Here is a 15,993-nt window from a genome sequence, read left to right as displayed (position 1 = left end):
GCGTTACCGCCAAGCCGCATGTGCTTGCTTGCCTTTTGCTTCGGGATGACCAGCGTTGGCGCATTCACTTTCTACGTAGAGGGGCTGATTTAGGAACACTCTTGTACTAAGGCCTTTTAGGTCGTGACTAAGCCAACAGTAATTTATCATTGTTAAATATTCTTATACCTTTATATGCGGGCAGAGTAAGTTCACAGTAGCGAAATTGTGTATCTTATGTATTTATTTAAAATGTTTATTATACTTTTTTGACTCTTCTGTGATAAATGATATAAATAATAAAAATTAATGAGAACTAGTCAAGAAGTCACAAATATTTACTTTAACGAAATGTGTATGTACCACATGTGTTACTTTAAAAATTTCTTGTTTAACAGTGACTGGGAACTAAAAAAAACCCTCGACTTAGCAGAACTGTCTGTGAAGATTAAGTACAAATCGAAACAAATATAGATAATAAAGTATATGACCGACTCTTATGTTTGGCGCTTATACTTAAATTGTCAAAATTAGTCTAATATCTATTAGTGCATGAACAACATTTTGTTCAACTGGCATTTTATACCAATTTATTATCTTGTTTAACTAAACAGAACGAAGTTAAATGTCCTGTTAAATAAAGCTTTGATATCTGGATTTCCAATCATGTCTTGATCCAAACAACTATCGCTTCATTGAGTAAAGTATTTCAACCGTGTAATAGGAAAGGTTTATTTTGTTTTGTATCTAAATTAAATTGAATTATACGTATCCACGTTGAAGACAAATTTAAAGTGTAAATTGCATATTTATTTACAAATTCTCAAAAAGGCATGCTTAAAAAATATAAGACATTACAAATTTTACTTTTACTTTTTAATAAACTTCTGGAAATGCGAGTGCCATGGGCAGCGATATCACTTAACGTCAGGTGAGACTCCTGCCCGTTTGCCTCCTGTAACATAAGAAAAGAAATTCTGAATGTATATTTTTTATTTATATTTGGCTCGACTATTGTCATTCATTCTATACTAAAATAGTTCCAATTCGATTCCTTTTATGTCAATACATTCACTAATCATAACCGAAACAAATAGTTACTTAAACCTCATTAAGAGCCTAATAAACGAGATTTGAAGAATATTGAGATAGTGTTCTGAAATAGAACTAGGCGATTTTAATAGCATCAAATACGAGAAATATTACAAACACCTGTGGAACTTTCTAGTACCCATATCTTTAATCTAACTTCACTCAAAGGCTCAAGACCTCACTAAAAGTCATATATTAGTGATTTAATAGGAACTAAATTTATTTGTGTTTTATAATAAGTGTAATTTCGTTTTGATAACAAATTATTACAGTAATAAATGTTATAGTTACAAATTCCCCTCCAATCGCTTTGTTCAGCGTCGTGATGTTCCCGACACTCTTGGAGCAGATTACTGCATTGTCCAGGTATTATGTAACCTAGTCGGTCCATCGTGTTGGGATGCGTATCTTTCCCTCCATTTTCCCGATTATTATGAATTTTTAAAGTCGTTAAGGATGTTATGTTTAAATTATTTTCGCAAGAGCGTACCAATTCTTGAAAAGCTGGCATCGCACTAGCGAGCCTTCTGGTAATGTGAGTGTCACTTAATATCAGGTGAGCCTCCTGTCCGATTGCGTCCTATTACATAAAAACATGTAATAAAATATTATAATCAATCAATGAAACTCAGGTTCGTAGATAGGTCCTGGATATCAATGGTAGAATACACTTATCCCGGAACGATATCCCCTGTGTTACGGTGCTGATAAGACAATATGAATAACAATTTAGGGAACGTTTATATATTTAATAGCCATGGAACGAAATGTCGGGAATATTATTTAGCGGAGAAATAATTGAAACAGAATAGAAAGACAAGGCCAATGGATGTGGATGTGGGATGGCAACACAGTAAACTGGAAGCTTGTTAACTTAAAATAAAGGGTTATTATTACATATCTAACTAGCGGATCCGACAGATAACCGGCAGTTCCGAAAAAAAAAAATCTAATACCTAATTTAAATCATTCTCGACTCCACTTGAACAACAAATTTATCAAAATCTGTTATGCCGTTTAGGAGTTTAATTACGAACACGTGTACAGAAAATCTATCTTAATACCAGCTGTTTATTTGCTGTATATATAAATAACGTAGATACCGACTGCAGCGCCATCTGCCGGGCTGATTTGGGAATCTAAAAAACCCAAAAGAATTCAAATCGGTTCAACAGTTTAAAAGAAGTTCAGTGACATACACTGTTACAGACGAACACTAGAATTATATATATATATATATATATATATATATAGATATAGACTATGACAACTAATTGTTTTAAATATTTTAAAAATTATATTATAACGCCATAGTAGTTGGGTCTTTTTTGGTTGCGTGCAATGCGTATCATGCGCTCTCCAAACTACGCATTTAACACTTAAAAGTCGTGAAATAAAACTTAGTACCAAACGAATTTCTATCGAGAATCACTTTTATAAATGTATTAAAAAGTAGTTTTCATGTCTGTAGCGTGCTTGTTTCTTGAACTTCCCATTATATTCAGAAACAAGCACCTAATCATTAGTGTATAATTACGCTCTGTTTCACTCATTACCGATAAGTGTTAGGTAGGTTACAGATGTTACAGACGGAGAAGCGTAATGTATGGTAATATTTATTTGTGTTACGATATTATTGCAACATACTTTACGGTCATACAACATTAAATCGTCTTTATGGAAAGACTACCGACGGCCGATCTTCTTTTAATATAGGAGGCAACGGCATGAAGATTCAAGACGCCATAGCTAAAAAATACGGACAATAATACGAACTGGAAAAGAGTCACCAGGGATCGAGACCAGTCGAGGAATATTGTAGAGGAGGTCTGTAGTGGCGCTAGATGATGATGATAATATTTTGGAAATAAATATAGTCTTTGTTACTCAAAGTTATGTGACAATCTTACGTTGAAAGGTGATTGTAGTCAGTCCTCATATTGAGATTATTCCTAACAAACATACAAATCTTTCATCTTTATAATAGTAGTATAAATATATTTTAACTAAGTTATATTAATATTTAACTGAAGTAATTGCGGACGACGTAACTATTAAAAACATAAAAAAGTATTTTTGTCATATATACATATAATAATGTAATCAATATATTTGATAGTATCGGTGACCACAGAGTTGGTGCTTTCCTCGCTCAACGAATAAGTATCGCAATATAGCCAGGAAATGCTACCAGCGTTAAAACAACACTGCCAGCACAGGGACCAGTCTTTAAAAAATGATTTTGTTTTTAATAATTTTTGTTATTACTTTGTAGGTTAACAAAATTGTAAATACTGTATACCTGATTGTAATCCATATAATAAATATCAATTAAAATCATTAATATATTATTAGATTAATGGACATTAATTCAATAAAGACACCTTTATAATAATATCTCGCTAATAGGACGCATACAAGGCTCTGTTCCAAATACTACTCAGGATTTGAAAACATAACGCTAAATATTTAATTATACTATCTTATTTCTGTTTAATTATTTTCTCACAATAACTTAATGAAACAATCTAATCAGTAATTCTCAAGCTAGCGATTTTTTTTTTCTCACAAATTAACACCGATTATAGACCTCTAGTTAGAACTTCTTATTCTGACCGAGACTTTGTGGAGCTAAGTTAATGGCGTAAAATTGTAATGTTGCTACAACTCGAGTCTTGGCCAAAACATTCCATTATCGTATAAGAAAGTACTTCGGACTCAAAAAATTATCATCACGTCAGGTTCGTAGTTTCGCAGCTTGGCCTATAGGCTAACACACTACAGCAAGTTCAAAATAATGACCGATGTGAAAAAAACCTTCTTCGGAATATCAAAAAAATGAATTCAATTCAACCCGTTATCATTTAAATTAAAATAAATATATATTTAGAGTGATTGATGGTCATAAGACAAACATTACTTATCGATTGCAAAAACATTTCCTTCAAACAATCACGATCTTGCACAAACCTTTATATAACGTGATGGAAGCAAGATTACACCGGTATGAGAAAAAACATTTATCAAGCAATTGATTGATCAAACAGAATCAACTGTTTTGAAGAGAAAACAGGATACATATTTTCTCATTTTCAAAATCTAATCTTCAAAGACATATAATTATCGGAATATTAATATTTAGTTCACGTCATTTGAACTAAACAAAATGTAATTAAACTATCCCGAAATTGATTATATCTGGAAATATGTGTGTAAATAGGTAAGGGTAGGTGGCATGGAGACAGCGCGAGCTGAATAAGTATATCAAAATAGAAAAAAAATGACATGCGGGGGAAGGAGGTTTCCTTCCAGCCGACCTCAGGCTCACGTGTCCAAACCCCGACGCAGTAGAAATTCTTAACATAAAAAGAACATCGTGACGCAGTCCAAGTCGAAGTCAAAATCATTAATTCATATAGGTAGCACAATCATAATAAATGGTTCTAAATTTACATTTACTGCCAGTTGTCAAATCAAGGGCGTAGAACGGAAGAGAAGAACTGGCAAAAAACTCTCTCTCTCTGTTTAATCGCCAAGTTTTTTTTTGTTTTACACGCTGTTTGTAAGGAGCTGCAACCATACCACCATGTTCCATACGACTTCTTAAGTTATTAATAGTTAATTAATAATAATAAAATGAAAACAAAGATTTGTCCTCTATCAGCAGAAGGCATAGTAAAATTGGAGCATGCACTTGTATTCTCATGGGAACAACACGCAAATACATAGTCGAAATAACTAACATCACCGCATACACGAACTCATCCTACATAGCAACCAAAAATAGACGGCGTGTATTTGGCACACCTCCTTAAATTAAGTGTCAGGGGATTTCAAACAAACAGTAAAGGTAACCAAATAAAGACTCAAATTGTTAATAAATATCATAGACAAAATGTTTACAAAGTAAATTAAATTCTACGTAAGACAAGTGATAGTTATAAAGAAAAACTAGAAGGAATTACATTAATTGAGGAAGTTAAAGATGGTGGTTAAGCGGTTGGTTTAATGACAGTGGACACTTCCTTCCACCGGCAACAATTCAGTTAGTGTGGCAAGTCTAAAGCGGATATTATGTATTGCTCTCGTGATAGTAGAGTTATAATTGTTAGGGTTTTCTAATTAAAGTTATACAAGGAAAGTACGGAAAGGAAAAAACGTTCTCTACTAAGAATTGGTTGATTCACAGATTGAAGTGTTTCAAGTTACGTCCTACGTTAAACTGATAGGATAATTTTTGAGTCTAATTTATTATTATTGAATCCTCGGTCACTAAGCATTTTTATATGTTTCACGGCTAATTCTTAACACAAAATACAAGCTAAAAGCAGCACATCTAAAACTTATATAAATACATTTTATCGTTAAGAACTCACTTAGAACGAAAGAACATACTACATATTGATGGCAGCGCTGTTAGCGTAGTTAATCATATCGACAACACAAGCAAGATAATTTACAACACTCTGGGTGTCGTCTTACACAATTACAAAAAAAATAACAGCACTATGAATGCAATACAATGCTCTTGTGCGTAGGACTCTGGAATACAGTTGTGTCGTGTGGCACCCCCACTATGTCCAAGTCCACAGAAAAAGGGTGGAGGGCGTTCAAAAGGTTTTTCTTTGGTACTTGTGTAAGATAACTTGTAAAAAAACCATCGTACCAACCAATTCTAGAGTTGCCTAGAGTCTAGGCGATCGCTATACAACTTAAAGCCACTTTATTGTCACAGAGATCTGCTGTATACTATATTCTTTATAAGCTGTGTTACAATATGCTGGACTCACCTCATATCTTGTCTAAATTAAACATTTCGGTTCCTAGATGCTTGAGACATTGCGGGTGCATTTTTTATCTCCACTAAGCGCTCTAATTTAAGGTTCCAGGCTCCATTATACATGGCTAGACTGTGTAATAGGCTGCAGGGCCCGAAAAATCTCGATATTTTCTCGGACCGCCCGCCGTTACAGGAAGGGCATTGTTATCACTTTGTTTGTTTTCCCTATGTATTGTAATTTGAGGGTTTTTTGTTTTGTTATCTTATAGTAATGTTTGTCTGTGTGGACTTATAGATTGTAAACAGAATAGAAAATTTGTATGTTATAAGCATTATGTTAGTACATACCCTCCGGCAGCTATTATCGAGGACACACATCGGTTGCAAAATGTATAACTTCTTTATTATTTTGCATCATTACATTATCTCAACATCTTTTTCTGTCTCTGTTTTTATTAGGTGTGGCCTTGTTTGGGGGGGGGGGCAACAATAAAAGTAATCCAGATAAATAATTACAGCTTTAAGCGCCATCTGTTGCAAAATATAAGATTACTACGACATATTTATTTCGACAATTTATGAATAGGTAAATGTAAATAGACTTATCAAAGCGCCATCTGTTGAGCAACATCTTAAATACGATGCCAATGTAAGCCAATAACACCCAGATATTATTAAAGGGAGCGCTTAATAGCGATAGCCGTTTTATGCTGACTTAGTTAAATTATTATGGTACAGATGACGCTCTAAAAATAGCCGGACGACAAAAAAAACATTTTATGTAAGAGTAAGAATAGGAATTTTTATCTTAATAATTGTTCATTTTTTTTTGTTTTGTTTTTCTTATCTTGTATGCGTTTATCGCTTAAATATTTTTCACACATTGGTCCGAATAAAGAAAACCTAAAAATTATTGGACTATATATGCCTTATTTTGTCTTTATTTACCTAGTAACTTTTTCACATATGTACCTATTACTGAACATATATTTATTTACATAACATATAAAATTTAGTGGCTTTACTTTCGTCTTAAATGAAAAAGCAGGTGTATTACCTCAGGAATATGTTTTTATTCAAGGTTTAATTGACGTTACTAGTTATTTGCGTTGAGTATGATTCATGCAAATCTTGCTCAAACCTTAGGCACTCCTCATTAAGGTGGTCCTGCATCACAGTTTCATTTGTTTCTACCCCTGTAGGGTTTAAATTTTGACAATTTGAAAAATTTATAAATTAAAACAAGATCGTTATAATTATTGTATATGTATTTCACATTCACCATTAAAAAAACCTTGCACCCATAACTTGCTGCAATTGGCAACTCAAAGAAAGAATTCACGGAAAACGAAACAATTAAAACATATAATAACAAAATACAGTTCATACAGAATTCATTACTTGAATAATTATATTAACAAAAGTAAGAACAAGTCTTTAGTGATATACCTATAACATAACAAATGTACAACGATCGAAATATATCTAAATAAGATTTTATGTAGATAATTTTTTTTTCATATTTATTGTTATGTAACACAGGAGGATGTAGTGTTTGCGTTACACTCGAAACAAGTGCAACTTTAAATTTAACTGTACATCGTTTTATGGTCTAAGTCCTGATTCCTGTCATGAGGGGATACTCTTTATCCAGCCCTGAACTTATACTACAGTGCCATAGTAGACACTGAGATAAACATTTACAAACATAGAAATAGGTAAACAAAAAAAACCCTTAGGTATTCAGAGAAGAGACTGAGCTCTAAGTTAGGCTCCTCTATGCCGAAACGTATTGCATTTGACATACGAAAATTCATTTCCAGATTAAGAAACTTAGGGACTTCTATGTTTGTAAATATATATTGAAAACAAAATAAAAACAGTTACATAATAAGTTCCGGTACAAACTGTGCTTCATAAAAATTTTAATAAAATTACAGTAGATATATATTAAAGCCGATATTATTACTAATCTCCGAATTTTCTTATAATTAATCATCAGAGGTAACTTATTACGCGCGCAGCTTAATTAATTATAAAATAACTATATTATACAACTAAAAAAAATATCAGCAAGCCAACTACATAACTTCTATTGAGATTCAATGTATGTCTCACAAAGAACTCGACGAAACTATATTTTGACATAATTCTTGGATTATTTGTAGTGCTTGTATCATGGGTAACGTGGTACTGTAACTCAATAATCAAATCGAAATCGCTACTCTCTAAAAATCTTGTTCGTATTATAACAATAGAATTATAAACTCATATTATGTCTAACTAAACTAACACAAACTATTTTTAAAAAAGATTTTAACAAATAAAACTAAACGTTCAAACAACCTAATAATCACATGAATTGATGTGGTAACATTTTTACTTATAAACTATTAAACAAATGAACAATTAACAAATGTACATATATGTTCTCAGTACAAGTTTTGCAAACTTATTTTAATTACCTTAAGTATTGTGTCATAACATTACGTCCACAATAAAAAAAATTGTATATACATTTGGACGAATCAGGCGTATGTTTAAATCACATATTTGTAACATATCTGGATAATTTTAGTCCTATTTCCCTTTGTTTGAATTGTAGTTATATCAGACTTTTATAAGCATTTATTTTTTAGAAAATTACACGATTAAAAGCGTTGATGAAAAACAATATTTTTTTAAAGGAAAAAATGAGGATCCAAGGGGGTTTTTATAAGATTGACGTCACATGCAAATATGATAGCCGGCGTCAATTGTAACATTGTGATAAAACGCGTTGTGTAAAACACGTTTTAATCAATAAGGAATGCTGTAAATCACGTGTCACCAAATTAATTATTAGACCTAGTTAATATAGGTACTATCTAAGTATGGAATCATCGCAGGCCCTCCGTTTGCCCAGCTGATGACAAAGTTGCGGTGACCCCACGATATCTCCTAGAAACACGCTGAGAAGGTACAACTCTTTGGCCTGGTCAGGAGAACGGTTGTACTGGCTGTAAAATTAAAAAATAAAATAAAAGATGCGAAATTTAATAGCAACTAGGCACAACAGAATTTAGTTCGATTTATTGTTGTGGCATGCTGATCTTGAAGATATTTTATAGAAGTATACGGGATCATCTATCATGAGGAAAGTGTTTACGCATCTCGCGCACATCTCTTTAAATACATGAACGACTTCTGCGCATTACATGATTATTTTATCCGCTACCAACCTTTAAGGTTTTCACATGCTCTAAATTTTTACCACAAGTAAGTACGAAGTGGGTACAGTATCTATATTTAGAGAGACTGCGTAATAATGCATACTTGTTTCACAATTAATTTAAGTACATATAATGATTTGTACAGGAAACTACATTGTGGTGTTGAAGGTACATAGCTATTTCCATAGTAATAGCTTGAATGGATGGGAGTGTGATTAGATAAGTGAAAGTTGCCGCAGTGTTATGCAACACAAGCACTGTATAAATCTACTAAGCTGTATTCCTAATGACATATTTATGAGCTACAAATAACATTAAAAAGCATTATAAGGATTTTTTATGAACGCGACGTATCTACTTGATTATATTTATAACAAAAATTATTTCTTGAAAAGTATCAAACCTAAATCTTTCTCGCTAGTGGCCTCATACAAACCACTCTTTTATCCAAATTTCGTAATAAGTAATCTTTAACCTACCTTATATTCTTTCATAACTAAAAATATACTTATGTTTTATAATCCTCAGAAATATATAGATGGTCAATTATGTAGTTATTTAATCTAGAAAGTATTGAACACGCTTGGCGGACAAGCTCAGTAGCAGGTCGTGGTTTAGATACTCAGGGAAACAATAATATTAATTCGCCTCGCCAGGCTCAAAGCTGATCACCTACTTATCTTAAAAAATTAAACGGCTGCCTTATTGCTTTGAGTTTAAACAGAAAATATGATATTGCAATTATAAATTATTCATTAGGTAAAGTTCAACTAAAACAATGAAACAGCCTTGACACGATGGTTTCTTCGATTGCGACTCCCAAGGCCACGTATTGGGGGCAGTGAATGCACAAGCAGTGACCAAAAGTGGGCCGCGTTACATCAACGCATACGCAACCGGCATTCACGAATTATTCGGAATTGGTCACTGTTGTGCCAACAAAGTCCATAAATTTGTTACTGGAATTTGTGCCCGTAATCCATAAATTCATTATTTAAAAGCTCACCAAGCAAGTTTTAACTTATTTCTTAAGTTAAAACATGCCAAACCTCTATTTATGGTGCTGGAATTTATTTTAAGTGTCATTGCTGTTTTTTTGTACAGCGACTATAAAATACTATGTATGCGAGGCTCTTGCTAAGATGCGTACCTTAAATATACACCAAACGTTTGAAACGTTATAAAATTTTAGTATCTGTTTTTTTATCGTTTTAGTACGTAAATACAAAAAAATAATTTTAATTGTCGAAATAGAAATAGTGTTGGCAAGGAAACATGGTCCGCATGTATACACTTCTTTACTAAATCGCAGGCTTTTGTTCGTTTTAAATTTAGTGTAGAACATTAAGTATATTAACTATCAATGATAGTAGCGAGATATAAAATAGTATTACAAATACCAGTTAATAGTCGATAGATGATATTGTATGTGTGCTAATAGCTAAGCTATTCAAGATATGTAGTGCTTTCGTATCAACGTTCGGCACTAGTAAATAACAGTATACACTCGGTTTTAAACTCGTATCGTATAACTAAAGTACTAGGGTCATCTGTTAGCTGCAGGCCAATCCATCCTAAATCCATTAAGCTTGGCGGCGTGCCCAGCCCAGACACTGAAGTCTTCCAATATTGTCAAACTTATCAAATTAGAGTTTGAAAGTGTTTCTAGATTACCTATACAAAGGTTATAAAGTTGTCGGATAAGATTGGAATAATTAGATTTTTTAAGGACTTCTGTCACGTGCACTAACGATAATAACAGTGATACTCACAAACTAGTAGCTAACTAAATAAAGGCTGACAACAGACCCACTAGCATAATAATTTCTGTTTTTACGTTAATCTATGCCTAAGTAGCCTTCGTCTTCATGGTTGCATTAGAATTATTTCATGAGCATTACTTTCGTAAATCGTTTCGGTAATTCGCGTTATATACATTTATATTTTTGTGACTATTTGATGATAAAAATCCATTTATATATAGTATTGTCTTTCGTTAACATAGCTTTTACACATTAAGAAAACACTTTTTAAACGTATTAAATGGATCATTAAATTTAAAACTATGTAAATAATTATAAGTTTATAATAATAATACATAGCTTCAATCCGTTTAAAAAGTGTTTTCTTAAGCCATTTACATACCTAAATACATCAGGCCAGTCCATTTGAGGCTTTGGTTGAATCCTGGACCTTGCTGCATAGTGTGCACACACTCTCTCAAATACACATGCGCGGGCACCGAATTCACCAACGATATATTTTTCTACTTCTAAAACGTCATAATTTTCTGGATCGCTTGCAAAAGTCAGTTGACGTCTGTTCCTGGAGCGGTACGTTGCTGGAAAAGATAGATATTGATAAGTAATGACATCAAAAATGTTCTTTTAAGTACTGAATAATTAATATTGAAAGTTATATAATTGTTTTAAAAACGATCTATATCGCTACATAGTAGTAGTGGTAGTAATGCATAAGTTTATGGGACAATTAGAGTATAAAAAATAAGTACATATCAATAAGACCTAAAGATATTTTTTAAAGATGTCCTTAACATTATAGGTGTTTTACTTATTGAGAGCATATAAATGATATGCTGTTTACATAAACTATAATAAAAAAGTCTCTTAATATACCTACGCAAAAAAATTACAATGGAGATATTTTTTTTTTTCCCTTTCTTGGCCTGCACGGTTTGTGCGTCAGCAAAAGATATTATTAACAGATTCTCTAATCTAATCCGGTAATTTTACTTGTTTCCTTGTACACACAAAAAAATACTATTTAGCCTTATTTGCCGTCCATATTTCGTTCTTGGTGTGGTGAAATATTCTTCGTATATAATTTAAATTTGACTTCACGGTTACAGTAATGCACACATTGTTATTCATTTAGTAATATTTTATCACAGCGAACTGCGAACGAACAGTGAACGGCGTTCTGAATAATGACGAGAGTTCTATAATCACCCTTATATAGATATAAGTTTATGAAGCATTGGCGAGACATGCATTATGTATCAGGGTAGTTATAATATTAACTTTAATAACCTAACAAAGCTTTTTTTCAAATTGTAAGTAGCTCAAATTTAAGATCTGACATAAATGTTTTGTACATAAGTGCCGTATAAAATAGCATATCTTTACTTCTCTTAAAACTATCACTTCTACCTGTCTCAACGATAAATGATATCCTAAATGTGCATACGCCATCAAAATGCTAGTCATTAGTCACTAGTCACGGCGCAGGTGTTTTACTTTAATCAAAGAACACAAACGTTTGGTGTATATTTAAGGTACGTCTACATCTTAAATATACAAATTATTCCTTTAATTGCTTGCAAAATGCTTCCGAATTCCTTGGCTGGTGTAACCGCATACACATTTCGTTACTAATAAATATAGTTAAACTTTCTGCAGTATTATATTTTTGGGCAAATAATTGCTCGTACGTTGATGTAAATTGTAATCCATTAAAATACCAGCATATATATCCAAAGATTGATGAGATGTGATAGGACGAGACAAAGTAATTAGTAAGGCTACGACCCGGGGCCTAGTCATCAGATTTCTGTATCTTTTTTTATCATAAGTTCAGAACCTGACCCGCCTGAGCCGTCGTTTGTTTTTTTTGGGTTTAAGGCATGGCGGTTTCCTCAGAATGTTTCCTTTCACTGTAAAATCCGTTGGTGCACAGACGGGATCGAACCTACGATCTCAAGGATGAGAGTCACACGATTAAGCCAACATTGCTCACTGCAGGAAGAGAATGTTACTTATTTATACATAAATTTTCAGATCCATACAAATCTTTGAATATTTCTTATTTAATCTTACAAACTCATTAATTACATTATTTACATCACTCGACGTTTAGATTGCTTTTCAGCAATCGTGGACATTCAGAGTCCTCTAAAAATACTGTAAGTAAATAAGATTGAGAAGCATTTTTGTTATACAAGCTTTTTATGAATTTATTTGCAGTGAAATATTTAAAAGTATTCAGAAAAGCATATGAAACCAAACAATGACTCATAAATGGAGATCTATTATAAATAATGTATGCAGCGTCACGATTTTCAGTTTTCGGTGTTTACAAATACAATAAAATTCATTTTGATATATTATTTCTCGAATACTCTATACTGTGGTTGCGAAATTATATCGTATAAATGTAATTTTAATAATTATAATCGCATTTGATGAAACAATTTTTCGTGATGTCTTTACTAAAACTCGAGAATGCCTGGTATATCAGGGAAGGTTTAAACGCTGAGAAATATAAATAATAAGTTAAGAAAATTACTATATACTATAAAAATACTAAACATTACAATGGAAATTTGTTCCTAGCTGGCAATTATATGACGTCTCTTGCCTTTTTAGAAATAAAAGTTCCTTCAAGATCCTCTTTGGTCTACTTTAAAAATATTGTATTATTTTTTGACACAAATGAATCTAGTTGATACGAAGTTCATCTATTATAATAAATTTAATTATGTTTTATACTTAACATTTAAGGATTGTGGTTTTGTTGTTTGCGACACAAAAGTGAATTTTCTTTTGTCATTCAATTCGAATGTAGAATAATGTAGTTTAATATTCAAATGAGCGATGCAACACAAATTGCGATTCAATGTTGTATTTGAATTAAACCATTCACAAATCCATTAAAAATACCATTTATATATGTTTTGATTGTTTGACGTAGAGAGAGAGATCTTGCCATAGAGAAAAGACAATATTGTCATTGGTATCGGAGCTAGCACAGAGAATATATTTATTAAACTGTGTTAATTATTTGGTATTAATATTATTTTCTTTCTTTAAGGAATCATTATGTAATGACAGTGTATATTCGCGGATGCTTGGCGGATCCATGAGTGTTCTTCAATACTATTCCCCTCGTGAGTTGTGTTATACTCAATCGTGAGGAAGTTGCATAGATATTCTTGAGTTCTCAAGTCATTTTCACACATGTATATCCTTTCTATAACATATTACCACGAGTATGATCCTGATTGTGATCCTTGTAAAATGTGTGATGTTTGAGAGTAAAACTAAACTAGGACGGGGCACGACTACAAAAAATAATTGAAAAATAGAAACTTACTTTAAGATATAACCTCGAACATGGGCGCGGACGGCATGAACGTATTAAATAAGTACAACGTTTACAAGTAGTGAAATCTATACATTTAAAATTATAATAGGCATACGAGTTTCCTATAAGTTCGATTTTAGATTTGTTAAAAACATTTTTATTTATGAATTGTTTAAAAATTTCAGTGCTTGCCTATGGTAAGCAAACTAATTCTGGAACCTCACCAAACACAGCAATCGGAACAATCCTATAATAATATATATAATATTTTCTTAACAATGAAATGCACAGAATAATCTTGTTGTATCTATGCACAAAATTCCATATTCATTTTGTATATATAACACAGAAACAGAAACTATTTTGTCACAAGTCCCTTAGGGATTGGGACTAACTGATAACAATATTAAATAAGTATAAAACCTACCAGGACTTAAGGAATAACCCAGCTTCTTGAAGAAATTCGTTAATCGCACGCTGCCCAAAATAACAGGAAATCCGACCAATTGCACCGGAAGTTCAAACGGCGAATCCTCGCATGCAACTTCATTGAAACTCACGCACAAAATCAATATAAAGCATAGTTTATTAAAATTCATTTCTACGCACTTAATTTGCTGCTATGCGATTAATATTCTATCTTGAAATTGGCGCGCCTTTTTTTATAGAAACTAATTCAAAAATTAGAGAACACGATCAATATTCCATATTCAAATTATTTTATACAGACGAGCTAATTGTCAAAACCTAGAGGCAACTGGTACGTGCTTTAAGTTTGGCTAGAGTAACTGGTAATGATGGTATCGGTCTGCGAACGACACGGCTACCCCGTCTTGTTGGTCAATCGCAAAGTTATGTCATCACGCAAGTAGGTTATTGTGCTCACTTACACTTTGGATTTTCCGTAGTTGAGATTCACTTACATGTTATTAATACCTTACATAGATATTAAAGTAAGTAAGTTATTTATATTAAACTCTTATGCGTACGAAATCCTGTAACCTTTTAATCATAATCCCATTTCTTGGCATATAAATAATCACTGTTCAGTTTCCTTTGTCTATTATGTCTATTTCCGATAATTGAATCTAGGACCGCCTTAAGCGCTAACCTAAGTCATCAAGGCGTTTTCACTTATTGTATATAAAAATAAATTTATAACTCAATGTCCTATATATTCAAGGTCACACACCATTAGGTTAAAACTTTAAAAAAATGGTCTTAAATAAAAACTTTTTACTCTTGATTAATTTCTTAAAATTATTTTCGAATATATTATAAATATTTGTTCTAAATGCGGCCCCTTTAGAGTGTAAAGTTAAATAGGTTTTGTTCTACGAGTGAAGTTTGCGAAGTTGCTGTATTTGCTTGAATATTCTTGAAAGTTTAAGTATTTTACTGAATAGAGTAATTTTATAATATCGGCTATCTACAGATTAAAAAGATACAAACATGAATCGAAAGGGAAAAAAGGATTTTGTTATTTTTTTTCTGTTTCAACAGTATACTAAGATAAAATAATTAGTAACAGTAACAAACAAATAAATATTCGCTCAAAGTTTAGATCAAATTATAATAGAAAGTAAAATGGTAAAGGCCAACCTGTGCAAAACCTTGCAGAAACATTTGTAATAAATTAATTATTAACACAATTTCAATAAATTCCTCATAAGAGGAAACACTAAATGCGTATTTATATGGGTCACTTTAATTAAAAACTTTACCTGGATCGAGGGCGTACGACAATTTCTTGAGGAAAGAAGTAACTCGTACAGCCATTATTATGAATGGAAATCCAACTAATTGGACGGGCAGTTCAAAAGGACT

General features: G+C 32.2%; 1 protein-coding gene across 1 annotated transcript; it reads right to left on the bottom strand.

Annotated features, from left to right (window-relative positions):
• Positions 1 to 8,439: 8,439 nt before the first annotated feature.
• On the bottom strand, positions 8,440 to 14,765 carry LOC123709550. Its single transcript, XM_045660955.1, has 3 exons — positions 14,594 to 14,765; positions 11,209 to 11,404; positions 8,440 to 8,850 (listed from the first exon to the last, which is right to left on the bottom strand). The coding sequence occupies exons 1-3, from the start codon at positions 14,763 to 14,765 to the stop codon at positions 8,715 to 8,717; spliced, it is 504 nt and encodes a 167-aa protein (XP_045516911.1). The 3' UTR covers positions 8,440 to 8,714.
• Positions 14,766 to 15,993: the final 1,228 nt, after the last annotated feature.

Source organism: Pieris brassicae, chromosome 5, assembly GCF_905147105.1.
Source record: "Pieris brassicae chromosome 5, ilPieBrab1.1, whole genome shotgun sequence".
NCBI classification, from domain to species: domain Eukaryota; kingdom Metazoa; phylum Arthropoda; class Insecta; order Lepidoptera; family Pieridae; genus Pieris; species Pieris brassicae.
Note: the sequence above shows the minus strand (reverse complement) of the source record. Positions and strands in the feature narration are given on the sequence as shown.

Bases quoted from the DNA above. Each gene is read 5' to 3' on its own strand.
- LOC123709550 (XM_045660955.1), bottom strand. From the start codon at position 14,765: ATGAATTTTAATAAACTATGCTTTATATTGATTTTGTGCGTGAGTTTC. The intron at 11,405-14,593 runs GTAGGTTTTATA...TATCTTTTCCAG, and splicing joins GGGTTATTCCTTAAGTCCTG to CAACGTACCGCTCCAGGAAC. The intron at 8,851-11,208 runs GTATGTAAATGG...TTAATTTTACAG, and splicing joins GACTGGCCTGATGTATTTAG to CCAGTACAACCGTTCTCCTG.